The 18331-nt window shown below is 43.3% G+C and overlaps 3 protein-coding genes across 8 annotated transcripts in view; all 3 read right to left on the minus strand.

Annotated features, from left to right (window-relative positions):
• The window catches only part of LOC120948228 (uncharacterized), a 302677-nt gene that overhangs the window by 91392 nt on the left and 192954 nt on the right, over positions 1–18331 (minus strand). The gene's annotated exons all lie outside the window — the stretch shown is intronic.
• LOC120953584 (uncharacterized) lies at positions 5911–6966 on the minus strand. Of its 3 annotated transcripts, XM_040373672.2 has the most exons (4): positions 6876–6966; positions 6544–6799; positions 6290–6463; positions 5911–6197 (listed from the first exon to the last, which is right to left on the minus strand). In XM_040373672.2, exons 2-4 carry the CDS (start codon positions 6792–6794, stop codon positions 6035–6037), a joined length of 588 nt encoding a protein of 195 aa, XP_040229606.2. In that variant the 5' UTR covers positions 6795–6799; positions 6876–6966; the 3' UTR covers positions 5911–6034. The 3 variants fall into 3 exon arrangements, with proteins under 3 accessions (XP_040229606.2, XP_040229605.2, XP_040229604.2); XM_040373671.2 differs by lacking the exon at positions 6876–6966 and having other exon boundaries at positions 6290–6460; positions 6544–6867; XM_040373670.2 differs by lacking the exon at positions 6876–6966 and having other exon boundaries at positions 6544–6867.
• Positions 12502–17335, minus strand: LOC120952935 (uncharacterized). Of its 4 annotated transcripts, none has more exons than XM_040372533.2 (11): positions 16213–17335; positions 16028–16125; positions 15591–15712; positions 15244–15509; positions 14744–15162; positions 14163–14678; positions 13898–14093; positions 13735–13827; positions 13578–13652; positions 13421–13498; positions 12502–13346 (listed from the first exon to the last, which is right to left on the minus strand). In XM_040372533.2, the coding sequence occupies exons 1-11, from the start codon at positions 16331–16333 to the stop codon at positions 12847–12849; spliced, it is 2484 nt and encodes an 827-aa protein (XP_040228467.2). In that variant the 5' UTR covers positions 16334–17335; the 3' UTR covers positions 12502–12846. The 4 variants fall into 4 exon arrangements, with proteins under 4 accessions (XP_040228467.2, XP_040228466.2, XP_040228469.2 ...); XM_040372532.2 differs by having other exon boundaries at positions 13578–13670; XM_040372535.2 differs by lacking the exon at positions 13421–13498.

Here is an 18331-nt window from a genome sequence, read left to right on the forward strand (position 1 = left end):
GTCGATGTCCTGGCGATTGACGCAGTATGCGCAAGTGGCGTTTATGCTGCATGCATTGTCGATAGCGCTGCGGCTGCGCTCGAGGATTGGCTGTGGCGACCGGCCCCCGGGAGCCTCAAATGCCGGTGATGCAGCCGGACCTTTCACGCGCCAAACTGCTCTACGCGTCCCCGCATTCTATGTATGACTTGGTTTGTTTCAGCTGACCCTCGTTGTCGTGCTACCCTAACACAACACAACAACGTGACCGTCCTGCGTTCAAGCCTCGTTTCATCCTAGTGGCCCAGGACTGCCTATCTCGCTAGGGGTAAACCAGATAGTAACAGGTCACGTCAACTCACACGACTTAGCAACATGCTCGCCATGAGTTCAAGCCTCGTATGGACCGTCTCTCGTAGCAACGGCTAACTATCCGGCATGACCGCGTAGGTCGTTGCGCCAAGAAGAAGAAAGGAGTGGCTGACGCAGACAGAAAAGCAATGGCTACTGTGTCAAATAAGAAAAAGATGAAGAAGCTTTGTACGATCCGCAGCTCATAAGATTCGTCCATCGTCGCTTCGGAACAGTAAACGCTACTCCCCGTTTTCATCTTGTCATCTCACCTCTTCGACTATCACCCTTCCTGCTCCTCCGCTTCCTTCCGCTCTTGTTAGCTTCCCATTTATTTACTCCCTTTCTCCTTCTTTCCTTCCCATTCCTTTTCTTTCGTAATGCTGTTCAATAATGCTAGCATAGTTTAGAATAACAAATGTAAACTGTATTTGCCGTAAGCCTTAAGGCAAACAATAGTGAAGTGCGGGCGGATTAACCAGTACACAAACTAAGCGGCCGCGTGAGGTCCCGAGGAAAGGATCCTTCGTAATCCTTTTTTTGTCGAAACCATCCGTAAACGATCCAGTTCATTTGTTTCGACTCGAACTCGTTGCACCCACGGGTCGAATTGGCGCCTGCCGAACTATCTAGCGCACTCGCTGACCACATACCAGCGCTCCATGGAACCACTTGGTCGATTGCAGCCCGTGGCCGATAAGACCCCACAGCTCCCTGCCATCTCCCTGCTCTCTTTGTTGTACAGGTTATTTCGCCATCCCCCACGTATCGAGGCCGCGTTCAGCATTGCAAGCTAATAGCCTCCCGTACACATTTTCTTCTTCTTCTTTGACGTAACGAACAATGCTGTAGACAGGGCTGAAACGACTTCTTAACCTTACTAAAATCACGCTATCGGATAGTCGGTTCTTGCTATCTGGGGAATGGTCCGGATAAGAATCGATCTCGTCCGGTCTCGTAGGAACCGGTCTCATCACAGCATGCGTTCAATGAGTCGGGGCGCTGGTTGAAGAGAGCACCAGAGTGACGATGAAAAGATTGCAGCAGATTGCCGTTTGGTTTAAAGGGTATACAATATGCGGAATTTAATTGTTGCTCGACCGCATAAAAAGTTTACCAAAATATGTCCCAAATCTACAAACATCATAATACTGTGTTTGTAGTTATGCTAGTCACAAAACGCTTTAGGTGCAGTGTGGCACATAAACGTGCACGAATTGGTACATCATTTGGTGTGCCAGGGCCATTGCTTCTAACAATTTACCCTTTAACTAACTTAACTTCCTTTAACGCATCAAGAGGATTCGCAGCCAATGTCACACACGGGAAAAAAAGGACAAAGAAAACTCCCTCACGTGCGAGAAAGAGCAGCAACAACCACAGATTTGCGCCAATAACTTGGTGAGAAAGCGACGGAACATCATCGCCTGTGAGCGAGAGTGAAACAGAAGTCATAACCATAATCTTCCCACCCATAATCAACAACCATAATTCGTGTGTGTGTGTTCGCCCCATACAAATGGCATAATTTTTATTTTCGCTTGGTCGAAAATCGCGGCGAAAACCTGATTTTGCGGCTGCCCCAGCCGCAAAATCAGGTTTTCGCCGCGATTTTCGACCAAGCGAAAATAAAAATTATGCCATTTGTATGGGGCGAACACACACACACGAATTATGGTTGTTGATTATGGGTGGGAAGATTATGGTTATGACTTCTGTTTCACTCTCGCTCACAGGCGATGATGTTCCGTCGCTTTCTCACCAAGTTATTGGCGCAAATCTGTGGTTGTTGCTGCTCTTTCTCGCACGTGAGGGAGTTTTCTTTGTCCTTTTTTTCCCGTGTGTGACATTGGCTGCGAATCCTCTTGATGCGTTAAAGGAAGTTAAGTTAGTTAAAGGGTAAATTGTTAGAAGCAATGGCCCTGGCACACCAAATGATGTACCAATTCGTGCACGTTTATGTGCCACACTGCACCTAAAGCGTTTTGTGACTAGCATAACTACAAACACAGTATTATGATGTTTGTAGATTTGGGACATATTTTGGTAAACTTTTTATGCGGTCGAGCAACAATTAAATTCCGCATATTGTATACCCTTTAAACCAAACGGCAATCTGCTGCAATCTTTTCATCGTCACTCTGGTGCTCTCTTCAACCAGCGCCCCGACTCATTGAACGCATGCTGTGATGAGACCGGTTCCTACGAGACCGGACGAGATCGATTCTTATCCGGACCATTCCCCAGATAGCAAGAACCGACTATCCGATAGCGTGATTTTAGTAAGGTTAAGAAGTCGTTTCAGCCCTGTCTACAGCATTGTTCGTTACGTCAAAGAAGAAGAAGAAAATGTGTACGGGAGGCTATTAGCTTGCAATGCTGAACGCGGCCTCGATACGTGGGGGATGGCGAAATAACCTGTACAACAAAGAGAGCAGGGAGATGGCAGGGAGCTGTGGGGTCTTATCGGCCACGGGCTGCAATCGACCAAGTGGTTCCATGGAGCGCTGGTATGTGGTCAGCGAGTGCGCTAGATAGTTCGGCAGGCGCCAATTCGACCCGTGGGTGCAACGAGTTCGAGTCGAAACAAATGAACTGGATCGTTTACGGATGGTTTCGACAAAAAAAGGATTACGAAGGATCCTTTCCTCGGGACCTCACGCGGCCGCTTAGTTTGTGTACTGGTTAATCCGCCCGCACTTCACTATTGTTTGCCTTAAGGCTTACGGCAAATACAGTTTACATTTGTTATTCTAAACTATGCTAGCATTATTGAACAGCATTACGAAAGAAAAGGAATGGGAAGGAAAGAAGGAGAAAGGGAGTAAATAAATGGGAAGCTAACAAGAGCGGAAGGAAGCGGAGGAGCAGGAAGGGTGATAGTCGAAGAGGTGAGATGACAAGATGAAAACGGGGAGTAGCGTTTACTGTTCCGAAGCGACGATGGACGAATCTTATGAGCTGCGGATCGTACAAAGCTTCTTCATCTTTTTCTTATTTGACACAGTAGCCATTGCTTTTCTGTCTGCGTCAGCCACTCCTTTCTTCTTCTTGGCGCAACGACCTACGCGGTCATGCCGGATAGTTAGCCGTTGCTACGAGAGACGGTCCATACGAGGCTTGAACTCATGGCGAGCATGTTGCTAAGTCGTGTGAGTTGACGTGACCTGTTACTATCTGGTTTACCCCTAGCGAGATAGGCAGTCCTGGGCCACTAGGATGAAACGAGGCTTGAACGCAGGACGGTCACGTTGTTGTGTTGTGTTAGGGTAGCACGACAACGAGGGTCAGCTGAAACAAACCAAGTCATACATAGAATGCGGGGACGCGTAGAGCAGTTTGGCGCGTGAAAGGTCCGGCTGCATCACCGGCATTTGAGGCTCCCGGGGGCCGGTCGCCACAGCCAATCCTCGAGCGCAGCCGCAGCGCTATCGACAATGCATGCAGCATAAACGCCACTTGCGCATACTGCGTCAATCGCCAGGACATCGACGGGCTAGAACACAACTTTCTATGCCATCCTCCAGGCAGCGACATGGCCGCGCAGCACCATCCGCAACGATGATGCGTCTCCAAAAAAGGCGAGAGAAGGAGCAAGCCAGGCAACGCGAGCGATGCATGCGTCAGCCATGCCGGGGCGGGTCGCTCCTCAATAACAGTATCGAGCGAGAGGCGGGGGAGACGTTCCTTTTTCTCTTCCGAACAGTAGACCCCGGTAATTAGAATTAAAAGGGTACACTATGGTGGGTAAATACTAACCTTATTTCCGGTCGGATGGAGAGAGGGAGGGAGGGAGGGGTGGGAGAAGATTGGAGGGTTTGTAAATTATTAAAGAAAAAAATAATGGAAAGACAATATGTGTTCAATGATATCCCTCATTTTAATATTTGACCTTCCGTTGACTTTAACTAAGCATTGGTTGGCTTAACATGAGTGGCCTAGTGCATTGAATGATCTTTTGTTTGAATTATTATTTTTTTTTTTTGCACAATTGCAACTAACTGCACTAACAAATAACATAAAACCAGTATAAAACGAAGCATGCATTCAATCGATCCGGCAAATAGCTCGAACGGTAAATCGATTCCATCCACACGACAACTTGCGCGTTGATCAAATCCAGATTCGAACGACGGGGCTATAGCCAACGCGCAATGCATCAGCAGCCAAAAAAACGGGAAGGAAAAAAACAATAACCACAAGTCAAGCGCGCTCACACAAGGTCAAGCATTCGCCAATAACCGCTGGGAAAACGAAGGAGGTGGGGAAGGACGTCACTGAAAACGCGTATGATCTGGTAGAACGGATAAAGAAGACAGCAGATAAGCGATATCACTCCCACCACCATCATATGAACAGCTGGTGTGATCGCAACTACCGACCAGGAAAGGAGTAAGGGGGAGGACAAGATTCATTTTTTTCTAGCCATCCATAATTTTTTTTTGTGGCTGCTAATCGATACAACAACCCTGGGAAATCCGCCACAATTTGTGCCATAAAACCCGTCTAAAAAAGTTCACTTGGTCGAGTAACCTCTTAAACCGGACGTCGTGTGGACGTCGGGTGGACGTCCACACGACGTCCACACGACGTCGGAAATCTTCAATTTTGCGGCTAGGGTGGGGTAAACCTCAAAACTGCAAAAGCTTCGTGAGAGAGCTTTCGTTTGTGCATTTCGATTGCATACCTTCGAGCAGGGATGTCAAACTCGTTCAAAGTTGATGTTCTAAAACCAATGTATCATACGCTGTTTGGTCTAAATAATGCACTCCTTATTTATTACATGTTTCGTATAAACATAGCCCTCAGTTTCATTTAAATATATTTGTACAAATTTGGGGTTTCCATAATTTAAAGCAAAGTCTATATCAAACAAAGGTCGATGCATAGCTTGTATGATGCATGTCATGTACGAGGCATGGAGTAGTTTTTTCAGTAATTCATCACGTAAAATCGACCACAATCAGGAATCTAGCCTCTTAGCTTTTGTCCTCTTACCTGCACATGATTTCGTCCTAATGTTGGACACTTATCTTGTATAATCTATAATTGCATTATACAGTCCGAACTCACTGGTTGAAGTTCGATTCCCTGCCAACTACTGAACATGTGATTTTTAGTTGGCACGTTTTTCCGTACAAAAAAATTTTGATTTTTTTTTTTTTTGGTAAGCCATGAGATTTTTGTGAATTTTTCAAAACCCGGGTTTTCCATACAAACGCATGCTTTTTAATTTAACTGTCAGCCAACTATCGAGCGTTCAATTAAAAAGCATACCAACTGTAAAGCGTTCAACTATTGAATTCTATCTTTATTTATATTCGCCAACTTTTTTAAGTAAAACATTATGAGCAAACGATGAAAAATGACCGAAAATTCATTCTGACCACTGCACGCACAACTAAAACCTCAATGAAAAGTTTGAAAGCTATTTCATACAGCTGTTAAAACTTTCCCACGCTTTTTGATCAAATATTCTGGATGACTCAACATCTGTATTATAAAGACTTTGATTTAAAGTAGTAATATGTTAACTACAAACTACAGATTTTCAAATTGAATCAAACACAAAGACAGCCGTTACAAATTCAAAGCTATCATATGCATTGAAAATAAATTCTTTGTTTTAATTAACGCAACGTAATTTTTTCTTAAAATTCAACCAAATTTTGAACACCAGTAATGGGCTGTTTCTTTCCGCAGATTAATGTTTGTTCTCATCAATCACCGTAAAGGTAATTTGCATACCGTTCGGAACCTCCACGATGCTGGCATTGATCACGTTCCACCGGTTGCAAGGCTTGCTGCGAATGGGCGGTTCGGTGTACATGAACATTTGTCCTTCGGGATGCGGTAGGTCCATGGAGCTATTGAAGCGAAGGAAAGAAAGCAAATAAACGAACATACATTTAGCGGTGCCAATCAATCGAAAACGAAAGAATCCGGACATCCAACTTACATGGTGTCCTGTCGATCATCTGTTCTAGCGGTGACAGGTCTTGAGTATCGGCCGATCGATCCGTTGGAAGATTCTTCCTCGAGAGATTTCACCTTCGCCTCGTACAGCTGTCTCAGCTCCTGCACCGACCGTGTTTCACATAGCTTCTCTTCTGAACATTTCTTTTCCTTTCTTCTGCCACCAAATCAGAAACAATTAGACGATTTGCTACAGACAGGTCACAAATTACCACCAAGGAAGCGTAAGGTACTTACTCCACTGTGTGTTCTCTGCACGTGCATATGGGAAGCTTCTCAATGTTGGAGGCTGCTGGATTAGCCTGTGCATCGGCCGGCCCCTCGAGGTGGTTCAAGAGGAACAATTTTCGTAATGATTTCACCGAATAATCTGTCGCATTGCAACAGCTCACGCAGTGGGGGTCCATATGTTCGGTACTGTTCTCGGACATGGCTAATTGTTCCCGGGGCTCACCGTTTTCACACTTGCAGTCCAGCGTGTTGTTCATGCCAGCTATAAAATTTAAAAGATGAATCATTTTCAAACCGAAAGAGCTGCTCCAAAGTTGCGAAATGAATGACAAACTTACCAAATGTTTGCTGAGATTAAAAATGATCCGCTTGCCGTGAACAAGCGGGGTGTTACGAGCCTACCATAGCCTACTTGAGGGTTAGGAAGATCGAAGAAAGAGTAGGTTTGAAATGGCAGATAAATGATTGGTTCTATGTGCATTTAAATGCAATAAATAACGTATTTTCAATAGCTTTTTTTTGTCCACATAAACAATTTTGGATAAATCAATCTCATGTGTTGAACAAATCTCTAATTTAAAAAAATGCAATCAAAATAATTATATTTTTTCCTCGAGAGTTTTAGTATTTTTTAGTAAAAAAATATTATTTTATATGATTGTAACCATTCGAGCAAAACAAGAGAATAACATCCTTACAAACAAGTTATCCAGAAGTTATCCATTTCATAGAGTTGTTTTTATTTTATTTTTGTAAACTAAGCTTTTTATGTTATGCTTGTGAAGAGAAAAGGTTCGGACTCTATTTCGAATATTTTAAGTTACTACAGGTGTTAAAATTGGCAAGTACGACATGCACACATACATTAATACGCTACATCAATTCCTTATAAGTGCAAATCATTTGCTACATCCGTTCTCATGGTCGCTGTTATCCTTGATACACGACTAAATCAAAATAAACTATGGCGAACCATCTTCCTAATAAATAGTCTACCAAGGGAAGGTGTGTGAACTACTCGAGCATCATAATGAACCGATTATTTTGTCCATCGAAACTGTATTTAAAGAAGTAAAGTCGACCCTGATATTGCTCTGAAGAGGAACCACAACAACCAAATGATCACCGACCACGGGTAGTAGTGTATGAGGGTGATGATGCCTATTGCCTGGCCAAAGAACCATCCGCAGTGTTCGGAATGGACATAAAATCATGTATATTAATTACATTACTAGAGCGCGATTGGGCTCATCGCACCATCACATTGGCTGCCAGCGGTGAACTTGACTTTCCCACTCGAAAATGGTAAGGTACCGGGCGTCATTAATTACTCCACCGAGAGGTATACCGGATGCGTTTCTGTTCGGTTTTCTGCCGGTGGGTAAACCGTGCCGCAGTTCAACAAGTGCGCAGGCTGACCTTCAAATTTGGGTGTTCGCTTTGAGAAGCAGTGAGGAAAAATCGTGACATCTCGTGGTAAGCAAGCGGGCTGAGGGCAAACGGTAAATAAGTGGTTTTAAGCTTAAAGTTCATCCATTCTTGCACCATCGGGGATCCAGTATTGAAATGAATGGTATGTAATAAAAGAAAAATCAATCGCTACACTTTAAAGCATGCCAGGCTGATGCTAAACGTGATTAACGTTTAGCCCGGTTGGGAGAACGATGAGCAGGGCTCGAAATGAATCCATTTAGTTGGTGTGGTTGAACGATTTGAAGTAGATTGCTTACAGCCTCAATTGTTGTTGATTAAGTGTTGACTATTGCCATCGTAAGGAATGCGGCTGCGTTTGAACAGTGAATGAGACGCTGCTGAACAATGATGCTTGTTGGAGGAGGACACTTGTTCGCGGTCAGGTCAAACGAAAGCTCGCACAAGATGATCAAGACATGATTTTGGCCGATGTCAAATAGACAGCTCAATGTAACATTAGCCTTGGAAAATTACACTTACTCGAGAAATACCCCAATTCTTCAAGTGCAGCGGTAGTTTCGTGCCGCTTGTGTCCTTTAAAGAGACAAATTCATTCTCTACATTGCGATGATTTACGGGACAGGGAAAAATACATTCCTACTACGCTAATTCAATTCGCTGACTGGAATGGCGAACGAATGGCAATACAAATTGTTTCGCCAACGGAAACGTGTCAGTGTGCTGATTAAAATTAGGTTACCGCATACTGATTGAACAATGCATTGTTCACGGAGACAGTTAACGTAAGCGGTCGGAACTCTTATTTGAGCACTTTCTTGGCGCGTTTGAAACATTTAAATGGGTAAGATTAATTGTGCATAAAATACTCTAAAAACATACTTGAATATTTAAAGAAACATAGATTATGGTCATTATTTCATATATTTCGCACGACAAATGGCATGCTAGTTAAGGAACTGATATTTCTTATAAAAGCAAAAACAAGCTAATCAAATATATGAAAAAAAACATAAATCAAAAGCAAACAAATTATAAAACCACTAATTTTAGTTATAATAAAAATGATTAAAAAACAACTACAAAAGATTCTTCGATTCTATATCTAAACATAAAAACAGGTATAAAAACATTTTTTTTATTTGCAGCGAATTATAAACTACTAACACTTTATTTGTGTTAAGTGTTAGTAGATTATAATTCGCTGCAAATAAAAAAATTGTTTTTATACGTGTTTTTATGTCATCTTATCTTCATCTTATCTTTGTATTCACGTCATAAAACGTTTTCTTTTCCAATAATCTTGTCAATCGTGGATCTATGCTCAAAAATCATATCGAACCAAAAATCGAATCCTTTGAAATCATACCATTGTCGAAAGATTATGTATCGCTTTTACCGTTTAAGGCATTTAGCTTTCTCACTAATTCCATTACAAAATTACCACATTTGATCTACTTTGAAGCGTTAGAAAATTTGGTCCGTTTACGTAACGCTCCTGCCAATGTCGTGAGTCACTCTGGCAAGGGGGAACACGTGCTGTGCGCCAAAGAACGCAGACCGATCGCGGGTGTCGAACGAAAAATGATTAGCCCATAAACGGTGCTAATCAACGTGACCTTTCCTTCAACCGATTCCAGCCAGACGGACAGTTGTGTCCCGTGTGCCCGTCCCGACACTGTTCACTCACTCACTCACACGCGGCTCAGCGATTAATCTTTATTACAACCCCGATCCGTTAATTAATCACCATTCGCGAACGAAATGAGTGGGACTTTACGCTCGCAGCCATATTTGCGTACACATGCGCGAAAGTGTGGCGTTGGGGCTGTCGCAAGGCGCGGGTGGTTGATGTTTGTTGACGTTTGGCTATCGGGCGTCGGTTGGTGGGCTTGTGGTCGCCATTTAATTTCGATGACGGTAATGATCGAGATTTAGTTTCACTGCCATATTTTTGCTAACCGAGTTGGTGGTCGGGTTTTATGAGAAATTAGCTGCCAATAGTAGGAGTCTTGGGTTTTGTTTAGCTGTTGACGAAAAACGAATGTTGAAGGAAGACGCGTATAGTTTGCTTATAGCTATGATCATTTTATTGCTTATAAATGGCAAAGATGGCACGTTATTCTACTGTTTCTCAGATTAGCAGATTAATTGGTTGGGAAGAACTGCACATGATATGCACTCGCGGGTTCGCATGCAAGCAAACACAACACAACAGCACTCTGACATGATCAGTATCTTCTTATGTGCAAATTACTTTTAATATGTGCAGCAACAAGCAAGAAGAATGCTCTTCTTCTCTTGCTTCACCACAACGCACGGGTCGTTCGGTGATCGCGAGCTGTGCCCTGCTGGGTGCATTTAGATGCAAAATGCAATTACGCGCACAGTGCTACCGTACTGTAAGCGTGCGACGATGCGCATCTTGTTGCTCCAGTGTAGTTTGTCCGTTGTGGCGGTTGTTAGTTGGCGCCAGCGTCTTAAGGTGTGTTGGACAGCCGAAGGTCGCTCGGTAAAGGTCGAACTTGCCATCGAAGATTATCGCCACACATGCACTGCGAGAGACGGGAAAATTAAACGATTGGCATGCATATTTAGGCGATTACATGCATGCTTTTTTGCGTTGCTGAAAGGCAGCCGATCTGCAAACAGCTTCCTGTCTTCTCGCTGTCTCATTGACTTGGCGGGTTGTTTGTTTAGTTTGTCATCGTAGTTTGCAAGAAAGTTAAGGCAGGAAAAAATGAAACAATTTAACATCGAAAAATGGCACATGCTAACACACTGTTTGTAAACATTATTGGCACTACCACAATGACCGTTCAAAAATAACATAACAAAGAAGCAAAGGTGCAAGTCGGTTGTTTTTTAAATTTATTTGATATCTTTTCTTGAATCACACGATGATGTCAGTGTAAATCTGATATTAAATTAAATATAATTTGAGACAACAATCGTATTTATGAATCTAGGACCTTCATTAACTACTCATGAAGAATGCTTGGAAATCTATGATTTATTGCTATTTGTTTACCCATAATAATCAGTCCTGCGTTTCTTCCCCCATTCTTTAACATTTGTGATATGCGACACGAAAAACTAAAAAGATAAATCAATAACAACTAAACACAGCCCTCCCCATTCATTCACAAGCCATATCAACTGCTTTGAACTATCTTTCCTACATACCTATTGAACATGACCCCTAAAGATTCAGCATACATGTCTAACCTTTCCCGACCGGTAATTGACCTCATGTGTAGCTTTACAGCCGTGTATGCGCCTGCATCAAGCATCATCGGTGGGAAACGAAGGTTTGCGCTAATCATGTATGCCAAAACTGGAGTAAACTCATCGCCGATCATTTTCCGAATTGAGTTCAATGAACACAAACCCGTACATGCACACATACGATGCCAGAATGCAAACGATGCCCAGGGCTTGATCTCTCGTCTGCTGTGGCCCATCGTGCCCTAGTGAAGCGTGCATACCTTCAATCAAACTCCGCCGAGGTATTTTGCAAACCGATGTTTGTTTGCAGATGATTATGTATGTACTGCTGCTGGACCGGCCCAGCAAAGTATTGTTTGGGTTTGGTTGAAAGTCGAACAAAAAATCCAACATCATCTGCGTCGCACAAAAAATGGAACACACAAAGCCAAATGGACCATGGAATGGATGGAACGATATTCGCCCGTGGTGTCTATGAACTACAACAATGAAGGACCACTCAATTTGTGTGATTTACGTGCGAAAATTGGTTCTTTGCGGGGGTAGCTATTGGTTTCCAAGAAGAAGAAAACAAGATGTCGAACGACGGCTTGATCCACAACGCTGAAATGGAATGGGGATGATTTATTCGATTTTCAGTTATACCGTGTAACGATTCGTTTGAAATGAGCACTGTTTTGTAGCGCAAAGATATCCTCTTATTCTCAAAGGCAGCCAGTGTGAGCTATGTGATAGTGTTGGAAATGATTCGAGTGAATGTTCTCACTGCACCTAGAGGTTGCGATCGGGAATCAGCTCGTCAGTAAGCTACAACTCCATTCAATTCGCAAAGACAGGGGATTTCACACCGTGTAAATTTATGTACAAGTTAATCGATCAGGAAACAACCTTTGCCACTCCATTCGTCCTAATGGAGCTGTCAGCAGGGAGCAAACAAAATTCTCGTACCATTTCGTTGCGTTCTTTTCTACCGCCAGCACGGTTGGGAAATCAATCTGGACTGTTTGCTGGAAGATGAGCGAAACATGAACTTCATCAATCGCCCGTACCTGAATTATGCAATCCTCAATCCTACAATGGAAAAGACTTACAGCTCTTCTTCGACGATCGTTTCCAACAGTGCCGAGCTGCACGTCCACCAAGATGAATGCTGTGAACTTCTTTCTTCTGCTGATTATTTAATTTACGAGCGTAATCAAACGCCAATAATCGGTAGTAATCTGCTTCTGTCGGACTGCCGCCAGTTGGAACGGTGTTGGGAAGCGATCGTACGGCGAGATTATTGCTCGCTCACGAATGTCGACCGCGTGGAAGCAGGATAGGTGAAGGAAATGTTCACTGGGTTAATGTTGCAATTATGGTTAGTGAAAGGGAGTCGTTTATCGGAGTGTGTTTGAGTACAAGGCGTACTACGCGATCGTGTGTGTTTGCGAGCATTTGTGTTTGTGTTTGGCACCAGTTGTCAATCCAGACGCGAAACTTGTCATTTGCTGTAACATTCATCAGCAGGCTTGTTTTATGGTTTTAATTACACTTGAAGAATAAATACATTTTATTGTGACTCATGTTTGCGTTACTTTACTGACTACTGAGGTGTTGTGTTTACACCGATATCGGCAATGTATAAATAGTGTGTGTGGGATTGTGTGTTCATACCTGACAGCAGACCGTTTCCTGCGCACGATTGCAGAGTGGTATCAAGTTTAAGCGAAGAAACACGTCCACATTTTGGCGATTCCAGTACATCGAAGGACAGCGCGTATAGTGCAGACACCTGCCGGGAGCTCCAGTTGGAAGTGTGCAATGCCCGTTCTCGTACAGCTCAATCGACCGAATAATCGACACCAGATGGTTATGATCGACCGCCGGGTGGGGTGAGTTCGGTCCCTGGTAATCGACCCTTTGACCGGACATGCTCTGACCGTACGGAACTACCGATTGGAAGTGATTCGGTCTAGTGTACGATGAGTACGTTGCAGAGGGACGATTGTGGACGACTTGAGGATGTCCCTGCCCTTGGATGATGTGTGTCGCAGGTAGTTCAACGGAAGGAATCAGCTCAATATGTACATCATTATTGTGGATAGTGTTTTGTACTGGTGGCACTAGGACTGATTGTTTCGTCTTGGGTGACGTCTGGAATGGATGCACTGTAAAGAACATTTTTGTAAGCAAGACAATAAGTATAACATCCGGAAGCGAAAAGTTGCTTTTGAAATGTTACCAAGCTTTTGTGAATGAGGGGTATGAGGGCCGTACACTTCGTATGTTTCTGGGACATTGTTCAATGATTGATGATAAACTGTTAAGTACACATGAAACACAAATGGCGGGTTTGAAAAGGCGCTATCTCGTCCTTTACTAAACTGTGATATACTTACTGTTTACTTTCGTTGTCTGAGGTCTACCCTTCATTAAATCATCACCGTAAGGTTTTATGTGGTTCGCGATCACATCTGAAAGAATAGCCGGCACTGTAATGAAGTTTCCATTAAAATGTTCCTTTGAGTTAATGCTTTATGCCACACGCACAATTACCTATACGATTTTGATGAACAATTTGATCGATCTCGTTCGATGTGGACGTATCGACACTGGGTGTGTCGGACTCATCACCTCCAAAACGTATTGCTTATTTGAAAACATATAATAAGTCTTAATTTAATCATTCAAGGTTTCAGGCGCTGGTAGATGTACTTACAGGTTAGTATTGGATCGTTTTCAGGCAGATGTCTTAAAATAATCGACTCAATCCAATCGTAAAACGGAGCAAGTCGTGTCGCAACGAAGAGATTCTGTGTTCCGCCGCACTCACCCTCATCCATGGTGTTGACCGCGTACACATATGGCACAATATTGTCGCGCCGAAAGTTGGACACGGCACCACCTGGTTCCAGCTGAAGAGGAGTCCAGTTACTAATTAACGAACAACTCATACTCACTTATGAAAATTGTAGTAAACATACCTTACAGATGCCCGGTACCAGATCGATCGGATTGAAGGTGCACAGGAAGTCACTGTTGAATCCTGACCAGAGTGTACTATTCACTTTCCACGCATCACTTGCCTCACAGCGGCCATTCTCCGTCACCAGCGCTACCAATACTTTGAGCGAGACATTCTTTGCCACATCTTCCGGTTCATTCTTCACCTCGGGTCCGTACCCAGAAAAGAACACAATCGGATCGGTGATGCGCTCCTCCTTCCAGATGCAACCTGGTGCAATGATTTGATAGATTTTGTTCGGGTTGTAAAACTTGCCAAGCGTCAGCACGGCTAGATTATGATAGTTTTTCCCAGCAACAAATTTGGGATGCACGTCGATGTCCACTATCTCGACCATCTCCTTGTTTGCCTCTATAAAGGCTGGTTGCTGGTTGTTGCGTATGGCACAGGTGGCCGATGTGACGACATGCCGGTAATCGATGAGAGCTCCACTGCACTGATGGAATGAGGTGTTGTCTGCTTTGCGTAGATTTACCTGTTTGAGTGGAATTCGTAGTGTTAAGGATTTTAAAAGGTAACTCAAAAGCGTTGATACTCTACCTTAAAGAAGGGTGAATTATTTTGCGGACTTAGTCGACTGTCGGAAAACGATCTTGCCGCTAGACACTCCGTGTTTCTAGCACACTCAATCGGATCGGCGGTAACGTTTACGCGCTCGCGGATCCAATTTATGTAGCTGGCCACCTTCGTGTATACACCCATAGAACCATCCCAACAGCCCGTTCCGAACGACACTACGCCCGTAAGGTACGGTATCGTGCGCGTTACATCCGACAGGTCGATCTGTAACGGCCCACCGGAATCTCCCAAGCAAGCGTCTTTGTGTGGAGTTTTTGTGCAGAACTGGTCAGACGTAAGTCCGTACCGTAAGCGAGCATCCTTCGGCAGTTCGTTGTTGCAGGAATCGGAATCGTAATAATTGAGTGACACTTTTTGCAATGTTGGACTCATTCCCGATGCTGTGTGATGAAAAATTGGTATATGATTATTACAGAGATTCTTTTTGTTTATTTCGGAATGTGAAAAGCAACGAAACTCACTGTAAGTAGTAAATCCGAATCCAATTGCTCGCAAGCTGGAACTATACTCATGGATGTTATCGAGTGGCCATAGGCAAATAGGACACACAGCAGTATTGAACTTCGCTTCACGATCTAGTTCTATGAGTGCGATGTCATAGTACTTGCGGTTCTTCTTAAACTTTTCATGCACAGTAAAGCTAACGATTTTAAACTGCTGTGCGGTTTCGTCGTCCTCGGTGGTAGCTAGATTTGTATCGCCAAGACGGACTGTATCGGGTGGAATTCTGAAATGAGATGTTCGTGGGATATATTATTAAAATGATTATTTTTTGTTTGTCTCTAATTACATTCGAATCAAGACTTACTTTTCGTCATCCACCTTGCAGTGAGCGGCCGTAAGAACATATTTGGCAGCTATCAGTGACCCACCACATTTGTACTGCACTACCGGTGGTGATACGGTCTTGTCCGTCCATCCAATCGCTGCCTAGAATTTGTAGATTCAATTTGGTTTTTGTTATACGTGAATAAGCACTCACAGAAGATCACAGGGTTTTTTTTTCCTTTAGATTTTGTTTGCATTGCGTAATGGGATGCTCATACATAGCCTTGCAAACTTGTCAATCAAAATGATAATGAAAAACAATTAACGATTAACGAAACACTTAACGTGATCACATTTTTCTATTGATCTTCCGCACCGATCTAGCTACTCCGGAATTACGCAACTCTTGTGTAATGTAACGTTAATTGAGAAAACCTGTTTGCACTGCACTGCAACCTTTTTCTATCTAACACCTACCATGTGAGGAAATTCTTTGAGAAAAGCACGACGTCCTCCAAAAATAAAGAATCCGAGAGCACTGGACACATCCTCACTGTAGAATCGGCTCGGACAATCTGGAACAAATCGAGTACCACACATTTAATCTCAACGTTTTTTGCTAATTTAGCTAAATAAGCTCAATTCAGCAGTCCAGACATTACCAGCTAACGATTTACGGTCGTAGTATCCTTCTGGTGCACTATCAATAAATGCGTTTTCACTAAACACTAGATCGGCGATGAGTAACAGCGCACTAGCGATCACGATCAGTCGCTGATGCATCACTGGGTACTGACAGTCGTGTAGATTAATTGGCTTTTGCAGTACCGCGATAAGAGCACTTGTCACTGGGCACTTTTACACCTGCTGCGATCACACTGTCGATCAAAACTGACGCGATCGTAGAATGGGGAGCTGTCGGGATGGCTCGCTACTCGTTGGAGCCCGGTGGCGGTGTTTCGGAGTGGGCTGACTTTAAATGAGCCTTGTTTAAATTCCGCTTAGCCTTAGCTGTTGCACATGCAACCTTGAAGCGGTGGTGCGAGTTGCTGCTCCCTGTGCGATTGCGAGATGTCTGCAGCGAGAGCAGTTCAGAGTGGTTCTGCAATGTCAACGCCACCCTTCCAGAGCTATAAATCATAACTGGCTCGCGCTGGCTGGACCTTTGGTGCGATCAAACCGAACTGCAAACACGCTACCTCTTCGCTGGTGGTAGTGTTGGTTGTTCTGTGAAAAACCCCAACATCACGGAATTCCGTCTACTACGTCAACAATGTCGTTTGTTGTCTCTATACACAGAAATCTGTCTTGAAAATGAGCTAAAGGTTCAGCAAAAACGGCCTGAAACGATCATGTACTTTATTATAGGCTGCTCGGTTACACACTACCGTTATCACCACTACTATGACTGACTGACTGACTGTCTGGCCACTGATACCAACGTAAGCTCGCGTGTCTTGGTCAATTCAGCTAGCCGACGACCATTGTTGTTGGACGGATTTCACATGATCCTCATCACCACATCTCCAACGAGCAGCTTGGACCACCCAGGGACAAACCCGACCAGCTTCCCTAAACGGTCAACCAAAATTTGAAGTTTGCCCGTGAATGAAGTGTTATTGTATGATAATTAAAAGTAGTTCACACCACTCAAAGCTTCCATCAATTCCATTTTTTTTTCGGCAACGCTGTTTGTAAAACAGAATCGTGAAGGGAGACGGGGTTTGGTCGTATAAAATGGACGCCGATGAAACTATTGGACCATTAGCTAATTACGCACCTTACTTTGTGGATTTTCCTGGGCAGTTCAGATTCAATCAATGCTATCTTTAAAACAGAACGATCGATATATAATTGATATAATTAATACCGGAAAGAATTTCCCACCCAACATGTCAGTTTAATTGACGCCAGAACGTTAGTGTTAGCGTGTGTTTGTAAGACGATAACCGGTACATATGAATGTGTTAGAATGTATTGGCGACTGGAGTCGATTGATGCGTGAGGCTGAAACTGATTGCTATCGTTTGAAATCGTCACCATACATCTTGAGAATGCTGTGCACCTAATACATTAACCCCACCAGCCTTGAGGAGTGTTGCTGCCGGCTATTTCTGATTTGGTGTTTATAATACATTGACCCACATGAAGGACTGATACTGTTCAACGAATGACGTGAATGGTTTGAAACTCTGTGTGCTTTTGGATACGTAATGAGTAATGTATGATTAAAGAATACCCTGGATGATGATTCACGGTGATGTTTGGTGGATGTAAAGAAGAGCACTTAAAATAGCGATCATTATCTAAAAGATATTAATTAGATTGTGAAACAGAAATAACGTTAGGCACATGTAAAGAAATGTAAGATGAATCACAAGAACTGATTCATGATCAAGAGAAGTACAGATGCCTGATCAAGAGAAGTATCAAAGCCTTAGTTCAATCCAAGTAAATTGTCAAATATTTACCCATAGGCGCTTTGAATTAAAATACTAACCGTTTGTTCATGCTGAAATACAATGCATAATAGAAACGGATAAGCCAATATTTTGTAATCAAAACATTGGAATTAAGTAATTACCGCATGGATCAAAAATCGATAAACAATGCCCCTTATCGGACAATGATATAGTTGCTGCCTTACTACCACAATCCTTTTCGATAAAACTTCGCCCATCACCTTGAGGTAAGTTCAGCGTCGGGTTACACTAAGAAAAAAAAAACGATAACAAAAAACCCTCGATTGACCTTACTGAGCGAGTATTGCTGTCTCAGATG

The sequence above is a fragment of the Anopheles coluzzii genome, chromosome 2, assembly GCF_943734685.1.
Source record: "Anopheles coluzzii chromosome 2, AcolN3, whole genome shotgun sequence".
Taxonomy (NCBI): domain Eukaryota; kingdom Metazoa; phylum Arthropoda; class Insecta; order Diptera; family Culicidae; genus Anopheles; species Anopheles coluzzii.